The sequence below is a fragment of the Mustela nigripes genome, chromosome 4 (assembly GCF_022355385.1).
Source record: "Mustela nigripes isolate SB6536 chromosome 4, MUSNIG.SB6536, whole genome shotgun sequence".
NCBI classification, from domain to species: domain Eukaryota; kingdom Metazoa; phylum Chordata; class Mammalia; order Carnivora; family Mustelidae; genus Mustela; species Mustela nigripes.
Window position 1 is genome coordinate 178,210,692 of NC_081560.1, and position 23,210 is coordinate 178,233,901.

At 46.9% G+C, this 23,210-nt stretch overlaps 1 protein-coding gene across 1 annotated transcript; it reads left to right on the forward strand.

The window, feature by feature from the left end:
- Positions 1–7,584: 7,584 nt before the first annotated feature.
- On the forward strand, positions 7,585–22,924 carry PNLIPRP1 (pancreatic lipase related protein 1). The gene is made up of 12 exons (XM_059395933.1): positions 7,585–7,633; positions 8,217–8,371; positions 8,882–9,007; positions 11,169–11,303; positions 12,469–12,577; positions 14,260–14,379; positions 14,479–14,598; positions 16,104–16,222; positions 16,967–17,096; positions 19,010–19,118; positions 19,718–19,885; positions 22,861–22,924. Exons 1-12 carry the CDS (start codon positions 7,585–7,587, stop codon positions 22,922–22,924), a joined length of 1,404 nt encoding a protein of 467 aa, XP_059251916.1.
- Positions 22,925–23,210: the final 286 nt, after the last annotated feature.

Below are 23,210 nucleotides of genomic sequence, written 5' to 3' on the forward strand. Positions count from 1 at the left end.
GCATCTGCAACACACATGGACCCTGTATATGGGAGAGGAATGAATATTTGAATGGAAGGGAGGGCTCCTGGAGCTTTGGCCAGAGCAACTAGATGGAGATACCATTGACTGAAATGACTGGCTTGGGAGGAACAGATATGAGGAGAGAGATCAGATTTAGTCCTGTCAAATATGAGATGCTCATCAAACATCCAATTGCCATGTCAATTGAGAAGTTAAATATACGAGTACAGAGCTGAACTGAGGGTAAAGGTCTGGTTACACACATCAACTTTGGTGTCTTCAGTGTATATACAAAGTTTTTTGGGATGAGCGCATTTAATACATGTTGAAGGCTTAATCACTGTTTTTAATTATAATTAGTATGAATAGCAAATAATGAAAGAAATGAATAAAAAGATTGTCTACAAATTTACTCAAGTAACAAGGTGGAACAAAGGGTTTTCAAAGAATTAAATCTTTCAAAATACACCTGTGAAAAACCCTTCTGTTAGCGAGGAAGGATATCCATTTTCATCATAATGGAGCAGTTTGCAAGTTTCTAATTGTTTTAAATGAATTGTTTGCTCAGATCATTTACCTAATTCTGATCTCAGTAAATTTTTAGGAAATATTCTTTTTTTTTTAACAACATCACTTGATAGTGATTTTTTTTTTTAAAGATTTTATTTATTTATTTGACAGACAGATCACAAGTAGGCAGAGAGGCAGGCAGAGAGAGAGAGGGAAGCAGGCTCCTTGCCAAACAAAGAGCCTGATGTAGGGCTCGATCCCACGACTCTGGGATCATGACCTGAGCCAAGGTAGAGGCTTAACCCACTGAGCCACCTAGGCACCCTGGAAATATTCTTATTCTTAGAGGCCCAACTCAGATTTTTTCCTCCTTTTAGGCAGGAGTTCTAGACCCATTTGAAAGGATGAACCAGTCCATGTATAGATGATTCCCTTTGAGCATGTGATATTTAACCCGTTCCTTGCTGGACTTTATTTCTTTTCTGACAGGCTCCTTGAGAAGGCAGCTGACTGCCCCTCTATTTTGTTTTTGTTTTTCCTCACATATGCATTACACTTACAATCCGCCAGGCACGATTCTAAGTGCTTTATGCATATTACTCTTTTAATTCTGACAACACACTATAAAGTAGGTACTCCTATTAACCCCATTTTCAGGGGAAGCATGAAGCACAGAGAGGTTATTATACAAGACTTGAGAACCAGACCCCAAGATGGGATCAGACACGCAAAAGATTTATTCAGGGAAATGTCAGTGAAGAGTAAAAGAGGATAAAGCGAGGTAGATAAGGAGAACCATCAGGCCGCAATGCAGGTCTAACACCCACAAGAGGAGAAAGGGAAGGAAAGATTGGATTGAAAGAGACTCAGACCTCAGCAAAGTTCTGAGGAAGTCTCGGTCAGGTTCATGGAGAGTCCCCAAGTGAAGCAGGCCCTTTGCAAGGATCCTACCTCAGGCAGGAGTGAATGGGCTCTTGTTCTTTTGCCATGCTCGGTCATTAGTTGAGGGCAGCTGGCGGAAGTGTGGCTTCTGCATGAATGATATGGCCCACCTCAACAGGTGGCATCTGAGCTGTCAGTCACCTCTTGTACAGGAGGTTCTCTTAAAGGGATCTGAGTGGCACACCTCCGTGGGCACCACAGGGTCCTGCCTTGTTCGTTTGCAGGTTTCTCTGGAAGTGATGCCAGCTTGGTACCATCCTCATTAGAACTGAAATTAAGTGTATTACTTAATTTAACAAACATCCGTGCAATCTCCAAGACCATATTCCCGACATCACTCTTGGCACTTCGAATGTGAAATAAATAATACATTCCATTCCCTCTGGGGAGGGAACTGGACAGGGAAACAGTTAGGAAGCAGTCTCAGAAGTATAAGTTACCTTGAGAAGACTGAGGAGTTGGTGTTTATTTGGGGGGAGAGGTGGAGGGAACGGTAGGACAGAGAAAGGCTTCATAAAGTAGGAAACACAGGGGAGCCAGATTTTAAAGCCTAATGCTCCCCAGCAATAGGGTCTGTGTGTCCTCAGTCTTCTCCTTGTTAGTCAGCCCACATGAACTGATGAGCTCTACTGATGGCTTTGGAAAGGACTCAGGAAATCTGGGCTATACTCCACAGCCGAGTTCATGTCCCACAGACAGGTCATCTCTGAGAGAAGAAAAAGAAGTCAAGTGTTGATTGATGGTAAGTCTTATACCCACTTCCACAATAATACACAGGGATAAATTCTTCTAATACAAGAATACTTATGTGTTTCCACTGAATGTGTGTAAGTGTCTAGGCTATGGAGAAGACTTAAAAATTAGCTTTCTCAAGACAAAAACCCCTTTGAACAAACCAAGTTTGAACCAACCCTACACTTCTCCCCAAATTCAAAAGATTGTTCTCTCACCAGATGATAAGGTACCTGTATATTCTGAACTTGACATTGAAGGAGAAGACAAGGACAGAGCTGATTGGCAGGAGGAAAGCAGCTCTTTGGCTCCATCCAGGCATGTGGACGCCCCAGAAAACAGCTGGCAGCTTCAGTGTCTACTTTGTGACCTTCCAGGAGCCGTACACAGTGAAGACAGGAGAGCTGTCTAGTAGAAATGGAGTCACAGTTTCCAAAAAAGATCCACAGATCTGTGTACATATGAACCCTGCCCAATTCCCTGAAACTGACCCAGAAGTTCACTCAGCATATTTCAGTTGTCACCATTGTTTAAAGAAATCTTTCTATCTGCTACAGAATGAATTAATTAGTCTAAGAGACTTTACAGGCTTACCTCCATCCATTAGACCAATCTACCCCCCAGGGCATTAACTAGGAGCCAATGTTTTAGAGCACAGTGTCTATGGACAGATGGGGGAGTTTCCTCCTTGTCTTAGGAAAGAACACATCCTCATCTGATGCCGTGTGCCCAAGAATGGCACCAGTGAGCTCAATGAGAACTGTTCTCTCCCAATCCCTGGCCTGGCTCAGCCGGGTTCCTGTACTGCTTAGCTACTGTTGCATTACACACCATCACCAACTCGATGGCTTCCAACAGTAGGCATATATTAGTGCTCACAAATCTGCAGGTTAGCTGGGTACTTCTTCTGTTCTTGGCTGGATTCTCTCATGTGTCTTTGGTCAGAGTGGGTGGAGTCATCAGTGCTGCTAATCTCGGCTGCGTGTCTCACGTACTTGGGGTTGGATAGCTCTGAGCTGATCCAAGATGTTGCTGCCATCACATTTAATGACAAATCAAGTCACACAACTGGCCCAGTTACAAGTATGGGCGGAAAAGATTCCAGTTGTTGATGGGAAGAGCAACAAAATCACCTGTGAAGGGCATGGGTGGGGGAGGGAGAGGGGGGTGAAAAACTGTGACCATGTTCACCATCCGTCTCATCATCCCTAACTTGTTTGTCTGCCCCATTGAAGTCGGGGGGCAAGTCAGGGGTCAGGAGGGTTTTCCTAGCCATGGGTCAAGCTGACCTTGTCTCTGGACTTCTCATACTGCCTTGATCTCACTGCTGTTGTCAGAAGTGAGGGCTCCTTTTTGGTTCACTTGCTTTTGACTTTTGCAGAAAGCAGAGCTTTCTGATCAGGTTTCCTGATCAGGAGATCCAGGCTCCTCAGTCATTATTCACTCTTGATAACTCATAAGGATCACGACTGTAAGGGGTGACAAACCCAAGCGGTACTTTTAAAGAAATCTCCCACCTGCCATCACTGAACCACCAACTGCACTTTTGTATAGAATGCGAGTCAGCTGATTCAGGATTGTTATTTTCTTACTGCAGACCCACAGCCCTCTTGCAGCAGTTGGCCAGTTCACAGGTTCAACTCCATGTCTGGGTGCACAGGGAGTGGTCCTCTGGGGCAGACACACCCAACAGGATCCATATCCCATTGCTAATTAACTGGGGGACATGTTCTGACCTAACCAAGCCAATTGTATGGTAAATAAAAATTCTGGCTGGGCTGCGATGCACACAGCCTTCATCAGTATCGGGTCCAAGACAGAAAGGATCTGAGGGCAACCTGCTGAGGTTTCTAGGGTGGTCCCATTTGGGGGGCTTCCCTACGTCTCATGGTTTAACAACTTCATGGATTGCATGAGATGCCACAATATCCTTCTAATACATCTCTCCTTAAAAAACAAAACAAAACAAAACAAAAATAAAAATGAAAAAACTAGCCAGAATTGATTTCTGTTGCTTACAACCAAAAGAACCATAACTAGCATACTTCTAAAAGCTGACTGTTGAAATAACTCCTGGTCTCTACTTCACTATTGTTAAAAGAGTGGGGTGGGGAGAGTAGCCAACATACACAGGGAATTCAGATGACGAAACCTGGGGCAGCAACATCTATCAACATGTTAAATGTACATATCTTTTAACCCTTAAATTCAACTTGTAGGAATTCATCCTTCAGATACACTGTCCTTCCAGATGACAAATGTGTAAAAATATTCATTAAGGCATTGTTTTAATAGTAAAATATTAAAAACAATCAAATGTTCATCAGAAGAGGGTTGATGAATATCCAAATATTGGAATACTGTGCAGCTGGAAACAATATTGGAGCAGATCCATATGCACTGATAAGGAGTGATTTTCAGGACCACAGTTAATATTTTGGAATCAGGTTGCAAAATAGTGTGTACTATATATTAACCATTTATATTTTTATTTATGTATCTTTATTTTTAAAGGCATATTTATTTATTTGAGAGAGAAATAGCAAGCATGTGCACGTGAGTGGGGGTAGTGGGGGGTGGTTGGTGCTGGAGCACAGGGAGAGGGAAAGAGAGAATCTTAAACAGACTTCATGCTGAGCGAGGAGCCCAAGGTAGGGTGTGATCTCAAGACCTTGAGATCATGACTGAGCTGAAACCAAGAGTTGGATGTTTAACCAACTGAGCCACCCAGGTGCCCCAACCATTTATATTTTTAGGTAAAATATACTATGTATAGACGTATCTCTGGAAGGACACACAAAGAGCTGGTAAAGGAACCATGTTAACTTTGTACCATACCAGATGTATGGAGAAGCATGCATACCCATTTAAAACACGAGTGAAATAAAGCTTTTTTAAGAAAGAAAACTACTCTCTGAATGCCCGTGTCTCTATCTTCCAGGGCCAGAGCTCACCTTCACTGCCACCGCCAGACCCCCGTGGCTGCTGCAGGTAAACCCTCTTGTCCTGCTTGGAGGCTTTCTCCATCAACTCGGATCACCCTGAGTCAGTTTCGGCCATCGCACCCCTGAAGCAGGGCCTTTCCCTTGGGGTAAGCATGGAGCCCAGAGATGAACTGGCAGTGAGGTGAGCAGAGGGCAGGCTTGAGGACCTGACCCTCCAGGCAAATCATAGCAGATCATGTGATGACTGTTTCCCTAAATCTAATCAGATAGTTCCATTCTGACAGCTCATCAGAGGACCAACTTCTCTTTTTTTTCCACTCCTTTAAACAGTGTCCTAGCCCCCTTCCCCAGCCCTGAAATGCACTCTCAGAATAAGGGTAAATTGCCAAGGAATTCCATTCATGGGTACATTCATCCTTTCATTAATTCATAGCCACTTCAGTGCCAGGCATGGTTCTAGAGGCTGGAGTCATAGCACCGGCCCAAACAGATGAGGACTCTGTCCCTTGGTCCTCATGGAATTGCATTGCAAGGTGGGAAAATGTGATTGCAGAAAAATAAACAGGTGAATAAGATAGATAATTATAACCCATGACAAGGGATTTGAAGGAAACACATAAGGTGCTAGGGAACTGGAGTCTGGGATCAGTTAGGAGGATGACAGTGAAAGGGCTTCAGGGGTGCTCAGTGATGGCCTCACTAAAGAGGTGGCATTTAAACTAACTGTTGAATGACAAGAAGGATCCAGCACAGTGAAAGTCTAGGGAGGAGAGTTTTAGACATGAGATAGTAAGTGCAAAGGCCCTGAGGCAGGAAAGGATTTGGCATGTTCCATGGCAGCCAATGAGGCCAATGTGGAAGGTAAGGAGAAGAGGTCCAAGAGGCATACAGGGCCATCTGACATGGCCCACCAACCAATTTACCTACTCATCCACCATTAGATTATCATGAATCTCTTCACTGCAACATCAAAGAAAAGCATAAATGCCTTTGACTTCACCACAGTCTACAAATTGCTCCAGCACCTTCCTAGACCACATGAGTAGACTTCCAAAGTTTTATATCTCATCACATTTGACTCCAGTCTGACACTGCAGGGGAAAAGTTTTTTTTCTATTTCAACTATTCTCTTTATGTATGTCCCCTATTCTTTGTGGTTAACCCTCAGCAACTCTGATAGACAACTTGCTCAGATTAACTGAATGTTCAATGAGTCCTTATTTCACTTTGTTTGGTCTGAATTCAAATCCCACCCCATCACTCATTTCCTGGGTGACTTTATCAAAATGAAGCAATTTACTTATCTCTCTGTGCCTCAGTTTCCACACTCAAAAAGGTGGACAACTAATGATGCTCACTTCATGGGGTTGTTGAAGACATAAATTAGGTAATACATGCCCAGTGCTCTGACTGCCCCCAGAAAGCTTCGGTGACCATTGCCTGCTATCCTTTATAACCCCAGGGGGAGTCTTTTCTCGAATCTTCCAGAATTTTGATTCTTCAGGGAGAGCATGTACTTTAACATTCAGGCATATTTAACTTGGTTCGGGGGGGTGCTAGGGTACCAGTGGTGTTTGCCATGTGAAGGCTTATCTGCCTGTGGTGTGAACTGGCCAGGCTCCTCACAGATGCACAGGTCGGTGGGTCATTCATGATGGCCTTGCTGGGGCCTGGTCTCGTAGGACAGGTGTGCAAGCTTCAGAGCGTCTGGGGAAATTCCACAGACGTGACGTGGCCTGACGACGTGGGTTTTCCAGGTCTCTTGAGCCTAACTCTTCACAATCTTAATAGGATAATACAGCAACAGTTGTTGTTTTAAACCATTATATTTTGCGTTGATTCGTTACTTAGCGACTAATCACTGGAACAGGTAGTTAATAGGGATTATGTCACAGGCTCCTGTCAGGGCTCCTGAATCTGTCTCCAAAGCGCCTGTGCTCAGGTACTAGACTGCCAGAGAGAGAGATTTAGAGAGAGACAGAGACAGACAGACAGACAGACAGAGGAGATTTTCTTGATCAGAACTTTCAGCTATTTGGTGGGGGGGCATGCCCATCTATTTTAAGTGAGAAATGCCATAGGTACCAAGGTAGGGACCTTTCACCCACTTCGAATGAAGCATTCTTTCATCTTCCCAGACTTGTGGGAAGATTTGGCGACTGTAACTAGCCTTGTTCTGTGTGTTTGGGCAGATTACAATACTAAGTGCACACAGCATGTTCCATTATCAATTGCCGTTTCCTTGAAGTGGCTCCAGATGATAAGGCTCCAGTATAAAAAGAAGGTCTGGGTCCTTGACTTAGAGGAAGGGAAGGCCCGGACCATCCCACAGGGTAAGTCCCCTGTGCGTCCTCCCAGCACGGTTCGAAGCAGAGAGCCTTGAATTCTGAGAGTCTGTGCTCATTACTCTGGTAATGCTTGGTGAGGCTGAGATTGTCCGCATTTATTGTAGATGGAGATCCTCTGGACAATCGCGCTTTTTCTGCTGGGAGCAGTCAAAGGTAGGAAACATCGCACCTGCCCCTTGGGAAGGGCTTAAATGAGGCATCTGAGCACTGGCCAAAGAAAGCCTAACCCCGGGGCGGGGCAGGGCTTTCAGTGGCTCCAAATGACCCTGAGGTTCCGGAGGGGGAGGGAGGGTAGGATTGGGGGTGGGGCTGATACTCTGCCTGGGCAGGTAGGCACTTTGAGGGGGACCCACTTCAGAGCTTCACCACCCTGAGCTGTCTTCATGTCCAGGTGCTCTAGGCTTTCTAGGTAAAGTATTCAACACCTGCCTGGGTTAACAACATACGGACTTGTCAGTGTGTGACTATCCCATTAGTCAAATAAATAGATTGGGGGAGCTGGGATGGAACACTGCTTCTGCTCTGATGGTGGTTCTGAGCAGCGGTACAGCTGGGGTCTCTGTGGGATTCAGTGGCTCTGGTCCCAGATCAGAGGGTGGCCCTGAGAGTGAGAAGAGAGGCAGGGTGTCTCCATTGTCTTCAGACTGTCCCCAGGCAAGGGAGTGAGGACCCAACAGCTGTGACCTCCCAGAGTCTGGGGAGCTGAGCCCTGAGCAGATTCATCCTTTCTCTACAGCAAAGGAAGTTTGCTATGAACAAATTGGGTGCTTTTCTGACTCGGAGCCCTGGGCCGGGACTGCAATCAGACCCCTGAAAGTTCTCCCCTGGAGCCCCGAGAAAATCGGCACCCGCTTCCTGCTCTACACGAACGAGAACCCAAACAACTTTCAAGTGAGACCTCTGTCATATTAACGTCACTGTGATTGGGGGAGGGGTTTGCCCACCCTGCAGACTAGAAGTTCCTTGTCTCTGTTCCCTCCTCTCCCGCCATGTTCTGTCCCATCTTATCCCTCCAGCTGCTCCCCGGGCCTAGCCAGACCTGCACAGAGTAGGTCTTCTGTAAAATGTTGGCTCGAAAGAATGAATGGTTCACATTTGCCAGAACCTCTAACTGGTTATGAGATTCTGGTCTGGGGCCAAGAGCTTGCCATCTACCAAGAACCCTGTGGAAGGTAAGACTGTGAGCCATATTCCAGCCCCACTGGAGGCATGCCTGACTGAGCAGGGGTGGAATGGGGGCAGGAGCAGGCAGGAAAAGGAGAAGCAGGGCAGGCTTCCTGGAGGAGGTGACTTTTGTGCTAAGCTTAGAAAGATCGGCATTGGGACAGGCAGAGATGGGGAAGGAAAGGCTGGCCTAGTGGCTGAGCTGCAAAAGAATGCAAAACTCTGCTTTTGTCACAGACTCTTCTTCCCTCTGATCCATCAACCATTGAGGCATCAAATTTTCAAACGGACAGGAAGACCCGGTTCATCATCCATGGCTTCATAGACAAGGGAGAAGAGAGCTGGCTGCTGGACATGTGCAAGGTAGGGGCCGGCTCCCAGCCCCACGGTCTGCCACCCCCACCCCGGCCCCATCCCCTAACACCTCCCGCCCCGTTCAACAAGTGCAGCAGATGAGCTTGAAAACATGGAACCCCCACATAGGAGATTACCTTTATGCAATTAAAATGCCTCTCTTTGCAAAAAATAAGAATTGACTTCCGCATTTCTGGACCACATCCATGGCCTGAAGCGGTGGCATTGGCTGTGCGGGCATACATGTCCACGATCTTACTTCTGGCTAAATCAGGGCCAAAGATACACTTCTGGTTTTAGTGAGGGCATTTTGTTTTCCTGCAAGTGAGCTTCTCCCACTACCCTGAGATGATGTGTTGCTATAACCATTTATTTGAGAAATGGAGAACTTACCATGGACCAGGAAACAAAATGGCAGATTAGAAAGTGCCAAAACTGTATGTAAGACAGCATCTATTGGTTAGAAGGACAGACAGCGGAAGAACACACACACACGTACACAGGCACACGCACAAATACGTAACATACCATCATCCTTTCCTTTTGTCTGTACGTTGATGCAATCTATTTTTCAGACACCTAAGAATGTACCTTAGCAGCCCACCTTCCATACACATTAATAATTCCCACCTGTGGGGCACCTGGGTGGCTCAGTGGGTTAAGCCTCTGCCTTCGGCTCAGGTCATGATCCCAGGGTCCTGGGATCGAGCCCCCCTTCCTTTCTCTCTGCCTGCCTCTCTGCCTACTTGTGATCTCTGTCTGTCAACTAAATAATAAATAAATAAATTATAATTCCTACCTATAATGCCCACAGGGAAAGTTATAAACCTAGAAAATTAAAGTCATTCTGCACTTGGCCTTGATTTATCAGGCATTTAGCTCTTGCCACCTCTTCTTCCCCATCATTAATAAGTATCTTCTTTTTAAAGATTTTATTTATGTATTTGGGGGGGCAGAGGGAGAGAATCCCAGGACAACTTTGCACTGAGAGCGGGGACCCACATGGGGCTCAATCCCACAACCCCAAGATCATGACTTGAGCTGAAACCAAGAGTCAGCTTCTAAACTGACTGAGTCACCGCCACCCAGGGGCCACTAGTTAATAAGGATCTTAGTGCATAAACTGTAAGATACAGTTTACACCCCCAAATTCCTCCGGTTTGTAAGAAATTCCTCAGGGACGCTTTAAAAAGAAAGGTCCTGAGAAATAGCTCTTGGTCTCTCTCTGTGTGCGACCACACTTACTAGTATCACATATGGGAACAATTCTTTTTTTTTTTTTTTTTAAGGTTTTATTTATTTATTTGACAGACAGAGATCACAAGTAGGCAGAGAGGCAGGCAGAGAGGAAGGGAGGCAGGCTCCCTGCTGAGCAGAGAGCCCAATGCGGGGCTTGATCCCAGGACTCTAGGATCATGATCTGAGCCGAAGACAGAGGCTTTAACCCACTGAGCCACCCAGGCACCCCACATATGTGAACCATTCTAAGTGGATTTTAAATTCATAGCACCATTAAATTCAAGCTGGTCACGTGTACTGCCTGGCAGGATGGTCTCAGGGTAGACCAGTTTCTCTGACATTCTGGAAGAAGTCTCGCATTCAGAATTCTTCAATCTCTTTTAAGTCAGTGCCGTTTTGTTTTTCGAGTAGCTGCTCTGTGTGTTTCCTCCACGAAATACTGTGCTATCTTGACCGTCAAAACTTAAAATGCCCAGCCGCCTGGGGTGAAGGCAAGGTCAGTCATTGGCAGCATTGCCACGAGGCTAAGAGGATGGCTAGAGGTCAAATCGACAAGGTCATTTAGACCCTGGCCATCAGAGACGGCACTTGAAATCTTTCTGCTTCCAAACACGGCTCTTCTAACGATGCCTTGTTTCCACACCACCCGATCAACTTCACTGAATTTGGTCAAAGAAAACCAGGGTGTGGCCAGCTTTGAATTAATCTGCCAGCTAGAGAGGGAATGGATTTGCCTTTCCTGTAGCAAGCTCTCTGAGGGCTCATTCCCAGCGGACGGCAGGCTTCCTAACAAAGCCCAGTGTGTCCCAGTGCCCCAGCGAGGAAAAGACACAACCGCCAGCAATAACCTTTAGCGACCATTTCAGAGCCCTTGGTTGGATGCGCTTTCGCGTGCTCCCATAATAACATTCTGGCATTTCTCCAACACCAGAACATGTTCAAGGTCGAGGAGGTGAACTGCATCTGTGTGGACTGGAAGAAAGGTTCCCAAACCACGTACACGCAGGCTGCCAACAATGTGCGGGTGGTGGGCGCACAGGTGGCCCAGCTGCTCGGCTTGCTCTCGGTGAGTCCACAGGTGGCGCCGCTGCCGAGGGAGGCAGCACCCGAGGGCTTCTGTGGGCTAAAGATGCAGCTGGGAGTTAGGTATTTAAAAAAGAACTGGAATTGGTATTTGTCTCAGAATTTTACTTCTAAAACTGAAATTTGCCTTGATAAAGACAGAGCAGCGGAAGAAAAGTCAATAATAGCTAATACTTGGGGTGGGGGGATATTATTATCATCTTCCATCAGCAGATGTAAAAACTAAGGCCAAAGAGGGTCAAAGAGTTTCCCCCACAAAGCACAGCACAGGGGAATACCAGAGTTGTCCAGCTCCGAGGGCCCCCCCAACACTGGGCAGACCCTGTGTGGGGCAAACACAGCATTGCCGGGGAGATCCACATGGAACCAAAGGGGGGAGGGCATTTGCCCTGTTGATGGTCCTGTTGATGTCCGAGAATTTCATTCGTCACAATCAATTCAGCTGTTTTTATCTACCCTGCTCTTCCGTTTGGGCTAATTCTTTAAGTCTTTAATCCTTTCAGGGAAGTCACTTACTGCTTAGGACTCTATTCTATACCAGATAAAGGCTCCAGCAGTTTCTGTCTTGGAGTCAAGGACTCTATGCACCCTTGCAAAACTTAAAACCCGTGGTGCTTGTTCTAGAAGCTCTGAGGAACCATGAATGAGTACATGGGTGAACACCTCTGAGATCCAGTGTGCTAACGCTTGTAGCTTTATGATGTTTGTTCTGCAGTCTTGTGGGGAGGGGGTAGCACAGGGTCAGGAGCCCTGTTAAGAGGCCGAGGGGATGCATCCCTGCCCTGGGGGAGCTCACGGTGAACACTGGCCGTGACAACAAAGTGTGATCCGTGTTTAAATGGGGAGGGCGGCTACAGGGCTTAATGGGAACTTTTGGGGGGGCAGCTAATCCAGGCTGGGGGGAGTAGGGCTGGGAGAGTGATTAAGGATGTCTCCCAGGGAGAGACATTTAAGTTGAGAGCTGATGCCCGGCTGGGTTCACATGAGCTGGGCACGTGGCTGGGGAGTGGACAGTGTAATGAGTTTGGGCTTGATCCCAAGGGCGGTGGGAGCCACAGAAGGTTTTCCGCAGAGGAGTCACGTCAGGTTGGCCTGTTACAAAAACCACAGCACGAAAATGTTCTGAACATACCATGTTCCTTCTCCAGGCAAACTATAGCTACTCCCCTTCCCAAGTCCACCTCATCGGCCACAGCCTGGGAGCCCACGTGGCTGGAGAGGCAGGGAGCAGGACTCCAGGCCTGGGCAGGATTACAGGTAAGGCCTGAAGGGCAGGACCACAGGTTTTGTCCTCAGTAGCCCCAGAACGTGGTGCAAACCTACAGGCCAGCTAAAAACCGGCCCAAAGTAGTCTGCCCCCTCGGCTGTGGCAGGGTCACTTAGAGCCGACACAGGATATTTCAGGAGGCCCCCAAGAGGCGTGTCTTTGTGGAAGGGCGAAGGGTGCTTTCGTTCCCCCTTTTTTCCCCTTTAGCCTCTTCCGCTTCTGGCCCCATCCTTCCTCTCTAGATCTGTGTTTCCTGACAGTGTAGGCCGTTCAGCAGGACCGGGCGCCCAAGAGAACGGAGAGGAAAGCTAGTGTGAACACAAACAAACATAATTAAGAGTCTACATTGTTAGTCGCTTCCCCCTTCTCTTTGAAATCAAGGGCAGAGTCACAGCCTTCCTTTGCCTCTGCTGGTAGAGGAAACCCAGCCACAGTCCTGCAGAGCATTCCTTTAACCCAGGCAAAGCCTTTAATTTGTAATAACAGCAACAAAATACATCTACATCATACCATCATAATACTATAATGCTATTGTCATTATCATAGCAAGCTTAGACAAAATGCCTGTTTACCCCCAAATGCTATGCCAAGGGCTTTATATTTTCTCATTGAATCCTCAGAACTAAAGAAAGAGGCTCAGGGGGCACCCGGGTGGTTCAGTGGGTTAAGCCTCTGCCTTCGGCTCAGGTCATGATCCCGGGGTCCTGGGATCGAGCCCCACATCCGGCTCTCTGCTCAGTAGGGAGCCTGCTTCCTCCTCTCTCTCTGCCTGCCTCTGTCTACTTGTGATCTATCTCTCTGTCAACTAAATAAAATAAATAAAATTAAAAGAAAGAAAGAAAGAAAGAAAGAGAGAGAGAGACTCAGGGAATTGGCTAGCCGGCCCCAAATCATGCAATAAATCAGGAGGGGAACTAAGATTCAAACCCAGTCCTGCAGTCATGTGGCTCACACAAGCCTCTTCTTTATAGTTCTCCCTTTTATTTTAAACAGACAATTACGTTCATGCCTTTCCAGCTGCTCTGGCCGGACCTCTGAGATCTATGGACAAATTCAGGAGCCCTGCCACTAAGGAAGAAATAATAATCAATATTTTACTCACATGTCCATGATGATATGCCAGGCACTGCACAAAGCTATATCTATATTATCTCATTTAATCTTAGTATAACCACATGATTACCCAGTTTTATAAATGGGGAAACTGAGGCCCCCAAGAAAGGTTGCTTGATTTGCCCAAGGTCATGCCATTTGCCCCAGAAAGAGCTCAGTAGGGATTTAGAGCCAGGATGCCTGGTTCCAGAATCCGTGGTCTTAACTATGATACTTTACTACCTTGTCCCTTTTTTCTTCAAACTTGAGAAGAAGAAAAAAACTCTAAAGAAGAAAGATCTGCAAATGAATGGGAGAAAGTCATGTGGGGGAAAAATCCTTGGTCAGACAAGTATAAATCTCTTGGCTCACCTGCCTTTCTTTATCCATGCACTGGAGCCCTCTTCTGAGGAGAAATATTGAAACTCTCTGTCCCTATATTCCACGCACAGGGTCATGGCACTGCAGAGTATGGCATCCCTTGGGTTGAGCAATGCATAGCCTGAGCAACTGTACCCCGTGGTCCTGCTGGTCCCCACAGCCAGGTCTGTTGGTCTGCAGCACTGGTCATCTCTTTTAGGGTTGGATCCTGTAGAAGCAAGCTTCCAGGGTACTCCTGAAGAGGTTAGACTGGATCCCAGCGACGCTGACTTTGTGGATGTGATTCACACAGATGCAGCCCCCCTGATCCCCTTCCTGGGTGAGTTCAATGACGCTTCAGCTGCAAGCATGTGCCATTGTGTTTTAACCAAGGGAGCCCTGTATGGTGAAAAGCTCATTGCTGTTCCAAATCTTTCAGGTTTCGGAGCAAGCCAACAGATGGGTCACCTTGACTTCTTCCCCAATGGAGGAGAAGAAATGCCAGGATGCAAGAAGAATGCCCTGTCCCAGATCGTGGACCTAGATGGCATTTGGGAAGGTAAAGTCAGAGCAGAGAGAGGCATCACTTCCTAGGGGGTCTAGGGGGTGGCATGGGGTGGGGGGAGCAGAATCCTCCATAGCAAATCTCCAAAATGAAAACACCTTGCTCTTTAAAAATATATAATTCCCCCTTCTAGACTTTACTTCTGGAAAAAATACAGCTACATATTGTTATATCTCTGCTCTATGGATTTTATACTTCCCTAAAACACTGTCGTGGGTGTCCTGGACTGTTCAAGCGACAAAGAATGACAAAACCTTGCTTAAAGCCGTAACTCCAGCAATCAATTGGTAGCTACCTAATGAAGAAAAGAAATACCATGAAAGCAGACATCCTGGTTTTAAGGGGATTTTTCTGCCAATTTTCCCTTGGGAGTCAGTGATACCGTTCAAACACATGTAATTGGCTTCAATCCTGTAGCCAGAAGGAGAATATTCCCTAGTCATTTCCACGGCAAAGTCATCTGCTCCATGAGAGTCACTACTCCTTCATTTTGGGTCGGGATAAGAAACCATCACCGGTAGGGAAGGCTATGCAGAAACTGCTATTCGAAGTGGCTAAGCCTTATCGCTGGTGGAATGCTCCAGGAGTAAAGGTCCTCCTCCAGATACAGACTACCTCTAATCAGGTCAAAAGGACAAAAGATAAGTGAATTTTTCAGCCCAGCTCATCACTTGGTACCACACAGGTTTAAACCTTTAGTGGTCCGACCATATGTAAGGAGTATAGATTTTTATTGAATTTGATCAAAATGGATGCCATCAAAGCCAATATTAAGAATGCAAATCTATGTATTCGTCTCTTATAGCCTTCTGAGGGTTTACATGGATAGGGTTGCCTAATCGCTCCATCAGTAATGGCCAAGCAAGTTCAGGGCACGTCCAACAGCTATGTTGTGACCTCTGTCCCTTGACAGAAGCTGTAGGGGCCAAGGAAGGTAGGTGATCAGGAAAGGCAAGATGCTCTGAAAAAGAGAAAAGAGCTACCTAAAGCTATTCGACTCTCCCTTTTATTCAGCTAAACACAGCATGACAACGTCCTAATTGTCCTTGCCCTGGTTTTGTCATGTCTGAGAAGTCACATCACATCTGGCTGTGTCTTCAAGGCCCTCCGGCCTGGTGCCTGGGACACAGGATGGCACAATGGTGAGAGGCAGGGGCTCAAGCACCAGATGGGCTTGGGTTTAATCCCCAGCTCTGCTTCCTTCCTCACTATAACCTGCACACCCAAGGCTGTAATCTGCATCATTCTGTACTTAGGAATGCTATGTTACCCACGCCCTAGAAAGGCGAGGATTATAGAAACAATGCATGTGGAGCCCTCAGAACATTGCTGGAAAGCTGGCTCTCTATGTTAACTGTCATTTCTTGTGGACTTACCTTAAATTTACCTTACCTTAAATTTCTGAAAATGTGGTTCCACTTTGGAACCTGTCCACTTGGAACGAGAGAAATTCTTGGCCCCCCAACCACCTTTGCAGACTTTCTCCTTTCTTTCCCCAGGAACACGGGACTTTGTGGCTTGCAATCACCTGAGAAGTTACAAGTATTACTCAGAGAGCATCCTCAACCCTGATGGGTTTGCTTCTTACCCCTGTGCTTCCTACAGGGCCTTTGAGTCTGTAAGTGACCATCCCTCCCTGACTCCCTCTGTGGGACAGTTGTCCTGCTGGGACATTTGCAGTATCTGACCATCCCTTACTTGTCTCTGAGTTTATGATCCTGAAAAGCAGAGGGGGGAAAAAAATTAGGCATCAGGTGGCTAAAATTCCAGATAAGACATGTGGGTGAGGAAGATACTGGGAAATCAGAAGACCCATCCTTTCAATGATCTAGAAAGTTTTCCTGAAAAAGGCAGTGTTTGAATCTGGCTTGAAAATTCATAGAATTTAGGAGGATGAGAGGGGTGTGCATTTCTGCCAAGGGCAGAGCAAGGACAGAAGAACGTATGAGAGAAGAATTCATACACCAGAGAGAAGGAAAGCTGGATGCTTGGTGTTTTAGATGCCCGGCTGGGGGCTTGGGCCTCTGAAATTGACAGCGGAGTCTTTACACCACGGAAATTGGCAAAGGCTATGCTGGAGGCTCTTTGTCCCAGGGTTGGCTGTTAATAATTCACCAGCACATCCTGTGATGGGAGGGGTCACTGATCTAGTCTGGGACCCAGGCATCTGTATATCCTGATGGGATGTACCTCAGTGTCGGGAGTCCTGTCCTGGGTGAAAGTCAGTTAGACATCATCTATCCTAATCTCCTTCCTGTTACAGGTGAAGGAACTCGGGCTGTTGGAGAATTTCTCCCTGAGATGTGTGGGTCAGAAAAAGACTGATTCACACCTTACAGCTTGATGTCTCTCTTCTCCTTAGAACAAGTGCTTCCCTTGCCCAGATCAAGGGTGCCCCCAGATGGGCCACTACGCGGATAAATTTGCCGGCAAAACAAGTGGCGAGCCACAGAAATTCTTCCTGAACACAGGGGATTCCAGCAATTTTGCTCGTAAGTTATACTTTGTCCTGCTCACCCACAGGAAGACGCTTTATCTTCTGATAGACAAGAAGGGTTTTTCTCTAACCTGAAATACTCGGAGCACATTCTGAGAGTGAAAGGACACACCTGCCCAAACGATCCCTTGTAAGACTCAACCAAGGATTTGGAAAGAGTCTGCATGTCTTCCCTTTTGTGACGATAACATGAAAGGCATAGAAGCATGAATGAGGGCATAGTGGCGACTTGCACTTCTCTGTGGCGATGTTGGCCCCTGAATTTTTACCATTCCACAGTCCATTGTTCTTTTCATTTTTAAGACTGTGTTGTGCGTGCACATCTCTTCTTTTATTCATTCATCAAACATTCATCCGGGACGAGCTCTTTGCTGGGCTGAGCCCCTTAAGAAGCCCAGTTCCAATTGCCCCATTTCCACCTCTCTGTCCCTTTGTCCCCAATGCCCCCGGCAGGGGTCCCTCTCTGGTGGACGGTGGGTGGGAATCAGGAAGGAGTGATTTCTCTCAAAAATCTGCGGAATCATCTAGGACATAGGATAGACAGGACATGGTTGGGCCACTTTGTGCCAACCTGCTCTGTGACAATTCCTTAGGAAGTTGCACTGTAAAAAAGACACTGTGCTTATAGAAAGATATAAATAGAATATACGTCTCATCTAGGTTTTAAAGTCAGGTTTATTGAGATACAATTTATACACTGAAAAACTCACCCCTCTCTGCAGTGTGGAGTTCCATGAGTTTTGATAGATGAAGAGCCATGTAACCATCTCTGCAATCAAAATGTAGAATACTTCCCTCACTCTACATATTTTTAAGAAGGACACGGGTTCATCAATCCTAGGGATGCACGGAATGAATGCTGGCCCATATTTTAAAACAACAAATGAAACATTCAAAAAACCACATACTCATTCCTCAACCAACACTGATTTATGGAGCAGAGAGCACGCTAGACACTGGGCGCGTGGGGATGAGCGAGGTGGTCTGTGTGTGAAAAGGACGGCCCGGCAGAGAAGGCAGGAACTGAGGAAACAGCCGCACTCGGCCTGGGCGTGGCGGGTCACTGCTGCGGCACCCTGGGACCGAGGACCCGACTGAGACAGGGACAATCTGTCTGAGGATGTGAGAGCTGAGTAGGAATGAGGCAAACTATGTATGTGTTTATGTACATATGTGTGTACATGTGTGGGTGTGCGCATGTGTGTGTATGCTTGTGCGCCTGTGTTTATGTGTGTGTGTGCAGGACGGTTATGTGTGTGTATGCCTGTGTGTGTGCATGTGGTTATATGCGTGTAGGTTGTGTGTATGCGTGCTCGTGGGCACGGAGACAGCACGGCAGGCATAGAGCTGGGTAAGAACTGAGCCCCACTCTCTGCTGGACACACCTGGGCCCCTGGGGCTGCACAGATAGGACCCAGACCGACCCCGCTCCTGTGTCCGCAGGACTGCACTCTTGGGTCAGCTCTCCCAATGTGGGAACGAGCCCGTGTCCCTTCTCTTCTCATCTCCTCTCATAGCACGGTCCCTCTAGAGCAGAGCTGCCTGGCAGAACCTTCTGCCGTGATGGAAATGTTCTCTGCTGTCCAAGACAGTAGCCAGTAGCCACATGTGGCAATCTAGCCCTCGAAATGTGGCTAGTAAGAATGAGGAATTAATTTTTGATCTGATTTAATTTAAATTTAAATCTACACAGCTGCATGTGGGTAGTGGCCCCTTTCCTGAGCAGTACGGGTCTAGACGGGATACTGCTAGGAACATACTTCTTAGAGCCTGGTTTGAGGTGTAGATTAACAGGAAGGACTTCTTATACTTTGATGCCTTAGTGTAAGGGGTGGGAACAGGATTCTGAAATTTGGTTCAACTGTTTTGTCCATGAATGAATTGAACTCTTTTCTATCCTCTGTGCAGGCTGGAGGTACGGGGTTTCTCTAACACTGTCTGGAAAAATAGCCACAGGTCAGGTCAAAGTTGCTTTGTTTGGAAGTAAGGGAAATACTCATCAATTTAATGTCTTCAGGTGAGTTTCCTTTTCCAGCCTCTCATCTCACTGGCTGATGTACACGACCTTCCAATCCATGTACTGAAATGCTTAACGTCTCTTTATCAATTGATTTTAAATTATTTACTTTAGGTGGTAAAGTCAGTTTCAGACTTCTGCTGACAATTTTCTTTTCTCAATTATAAATCCAGACATTTAGTTTTTTCTCTTTCGGTAAATCCATTTTTAAAAATATATTTTTAAAATAATATATCTAATATTACCCCAGATGTTATATTTCCTGATTACCATAGTAACACATGCTTGTTGGGTTAAACTAAGTGGATAACTTATTACTATATAAATAATTATTTCAGAAAAAATAATAATAGGAAGGAATAATATAGTTCTCTATAACAACATTTTGGGTAGCAATTAACTTGAGTTTGAGAAAACGATATTCAAATAATAGTGTGCAGCTGCTGGCATATAACTGGCTTCTCCATTTCTCCATCCATTATGTGAGAATTAATTTTTAAAAACTGATCTCATTAATCTCGAGTAGAATAAAGTGGTTTGGCCTTCATCTGTCTTGAGAGCTTGTTTCTACGCATGGGAATGTTTCTCTTTATTTCTAGGGGGATTCTCAAGCCAGGCTCTACCCACACCAATGAGTTCGATGCAAAGCTCGATGTTGGAACGATTGAGAAAGTCAAGTTTCTCTGGAATAACCACGTGGTGAACCCAACCTTCCCCAAAGTGGGTGCGGCCAAGATCACCGTGCAGAAAGGAGATGAGAAGACAGTGTATGTATAGCGTTGCTGGCTTGTGCCTAAGGATGTTGGTAGAGATTGGTGTTTGTAACGGAAACTTGCCCCATAAGGATAGTCATGGTTCAGCCAGAAGAGCCAAGACCATCTACCCACCTGGGGTCCTTTCTTTGCAGGCAAATAATTGACAGGCTGCATAAAGCATTGCTTTTGGGTGTCCCCAGCCCTATCTGAGAAGGATACGTACGGTATCAGCTGCCTTCAAGGAAAGAGAAAGAGGAAAAGTGAGAGAGAGAAGAAAGAAATAATTTCTGAGGGTATAAGGTTATAAATATAAGCTAATGAGTAGCTACCTTTTAAAGAGGGGAAGATCATGAAATTTCAGGCCAAAAAAAAGCAATTTGAGGAAAAGATATAAAATCTGAGACAGGACAAGGGTGAGCTGAGGTAGGGATCCTTACAGAATCTCTATCCTGACTTTCAGTGTCCTCTGCTATCACAGCTGGAGGGATGTGGGCACGTGACCTGAGGGGAGCAGAGTCATTGTCCCCAATGCTGGGACCACAACTGTCATCATCAGAACCCTCCTGAGGTCTCTTTGCGGAAGGGGATCCTGGGAACGTGGTCACTGATGGTCTTGAGGTTTGGGAGGTTAGGTGAGGTTGCTCACCTCGGGCAGCGAGGGTGGGCTGGCCGACGTCACAGTCACATCTCAGGCTGGATGACCCCCGTGGGGTCCTCCTTATGCCTGTGAGTCAGGGAGGAGAAAGGGACTGGTCCAGCCAGGTGGTCAGCGGCCCAAGGCGCTCTCAGCTAGAGCAGGGCACTGAGGAAGCCGGTGGAGAGCCTACTGCGGGCGGCAGGTGCACCCGGGGCCTCCATGCCCGCCCCCCTCAGAGGACAAATAAGCCTCTAAAGTGAGTTTCCAAGGCCCCATTAGGAAATGGACCAGAGCCTGGATCCTGGAACTGTGTGGTTAAAATGCTGTCAGGAGAAGATGGTATCATTAGAACCTTAAAAATGCAGAGTGTTCAAGGTGATAACTTGTTCACAGGCAGATTTGGTAGAAGGAAAAGGATACAAGACCAAGTCAGTCAGGGCATTGTAGCTTCCAGGTTTTCTGAGGAAAGGCCATGACTTTCTGCACTTTCTAGAAATGGAACAGAATGTACTTGAGGCCACCCCTGAGGCCCTGAGTCCATCAACTGCCACCTGGACCCTCCAGTGGCCTGAGTCCCTAAGTCTCTGAGTCCCCTGAGTCACTGAGACCCCTGCCTGTCAACCGCAGAGGAAATCTATCTTAAGGGAAGCTAAATGTTGGACATCAGGTTTCTTAAAATAAAGTTCAATCAAAACAGCATCAAACATCACAAACAAGTTTGGGAAGTAAAAAAAAAGAAAGAAAGAAAGAAAGAAAGCTGAATTTGTCAAATTGCTCAAATATTTTGCTGTTAGTAAAACAACCAGTAAGTAACATTAAAAAAAAAAAAATAGGCATCATCACTGGGAGGCTTTGAAAAATCAAGAGTTTAGTCCAAGCTCTTCTCAGATACCCAGCGGCCCCATTAGGATTGCAAGTCCTACTGAGGAGCCTGGTGACTAGAATTCCTCCCCAGTGATATGGCTTCAAAAGAAGAAAGTAGTTCTCCCTCTCTGTTTCTTCCCCGCCCCCAGCATCTTCTCTCCACCTTCTGCCTGACCTTATTAATACCTACTGTACGCCTGGCAAACAGTAGGAGATGCAAAGGTCGAGCCTGCTCTCGAAGAGTTTGCTTGATAGCTGTTGAGCACCACAGACCTCAGGCTCACATGGAAAGTCGAGTGACAGAAGAAACAACTCACCTGAAGAGCCCACAGAGCGTGGCTGGAGAGGAAGGCAGAGCCAGGGAACCAGGAGAGGCAGTGACAGAGGGGAGAGGGTCCACGAGGATCTCCTGGGCTGAGGGACGTCCGTGGGAAGGTTGTGAGCAGGGGCGATGGGCTTGGTGTGTGAGGGGCGGGGGGAGCCCCAAACACAGGCGACAGGGCTCAAGGTGTGGAGAACAGGAAGTAGGATCAGGGATAGAGTCATGGCAGCCAGGGAAGACGAATGAAATTCAAAGGGACCATGGTGAAGATGAGGGAGAAACCCCGGCTAAGCCTCAGAGATCAAAGGTGATGAGGTTCAACAAGTTTGTGGTTGTGGTTCTTGGAATGACAGGCATGACGGTCACTTCTATCTGCATCGTTTTAAATCAATTTATACATTTTTACATTTACTGTTATGACTTGTTGTATTATTAACACGGGATTCTCAGCAATCCCGGGAGGGAAATGGGTCCTCTTCCACAAATGAAGACACGGAGGCTCAGAGACTCAAGTAACCAGCCCCGTGTCACCCCTGGAAGGCAGGGTGAAGGGTGACCCTATCCTGGACAATGTGGACTGTGACACTGGACCTGTCTTTGCACCTTGGTTCTTCCGCACACTGAGAACCTTCCGTGCCTCAGCCTCCTCTCCTTTTCTGGGTGACTCATGGTAATACCCCCTCACACATGGGTTGTGAGGGTGAAGGCTCCACAGCTCAGCGCCATTGCCAGGAGTGAGTGGGAGCTCAATTCACTGTCCCTTTTAGAAGGTCAAATCTCATTTCCAGAGGGGCTCAGTCCAGAGCAAGCCCATCTGTAAACCAGTCTGCTGTGTTCAAGGAGGGCCCAAGGGTACTTGTGGAGGAGGAGGCCAGTGAGAGGTCCATTTGCTGTCTCAAGGCCTGACAGTCCTGTCAGACTGAGGTTCCAGAGACCAGGGCCACTCGGGGACCTTGTCGCAGATGAGCCCACAGGGGACCTGGTCCCAGACACCAGACACCTGAAGCTCCAAGCTCCAATCAGTTCTCCAGGGACTGGTTGAAGCTACAACCCTAATGTTCCCCTCATTCCTTGTGATGAAAATCGGCCATTACCGTTTCTTAACAACTGGAAACTCCGCGTAAAGCTGCCCAGCACTCACGAGGCTTTCATTGCTGTCTGCAGGCACAGCTTCTGCAGCGAAAGCACGGTGAAAGAGGACGTTCTGCTCACCCTCACGCCCTGTTAGCGTCCAGGTGCCATCCGGTCACTGTGTTACAGCAATAAAACCACTGATGCATCTACCCACTCACAACGTCTGTCACTGATGTCAGCTGGCCCCTGGGGACATTAGGGAGTCGATCATTTAAGTCCTGAGTGTTTCCAGACATTTGATTTTCTTGCCACTGACTTCTGACCACACACTGTGGTCCGTGGTCCTCGTGTCCACTGTCTGCTCAGGGGGTGACACAGAACGACTGGGGGATGGGCATATGGGGGCCTCAGCAGAGCCTACAGCTCTGCACCTCATCTCA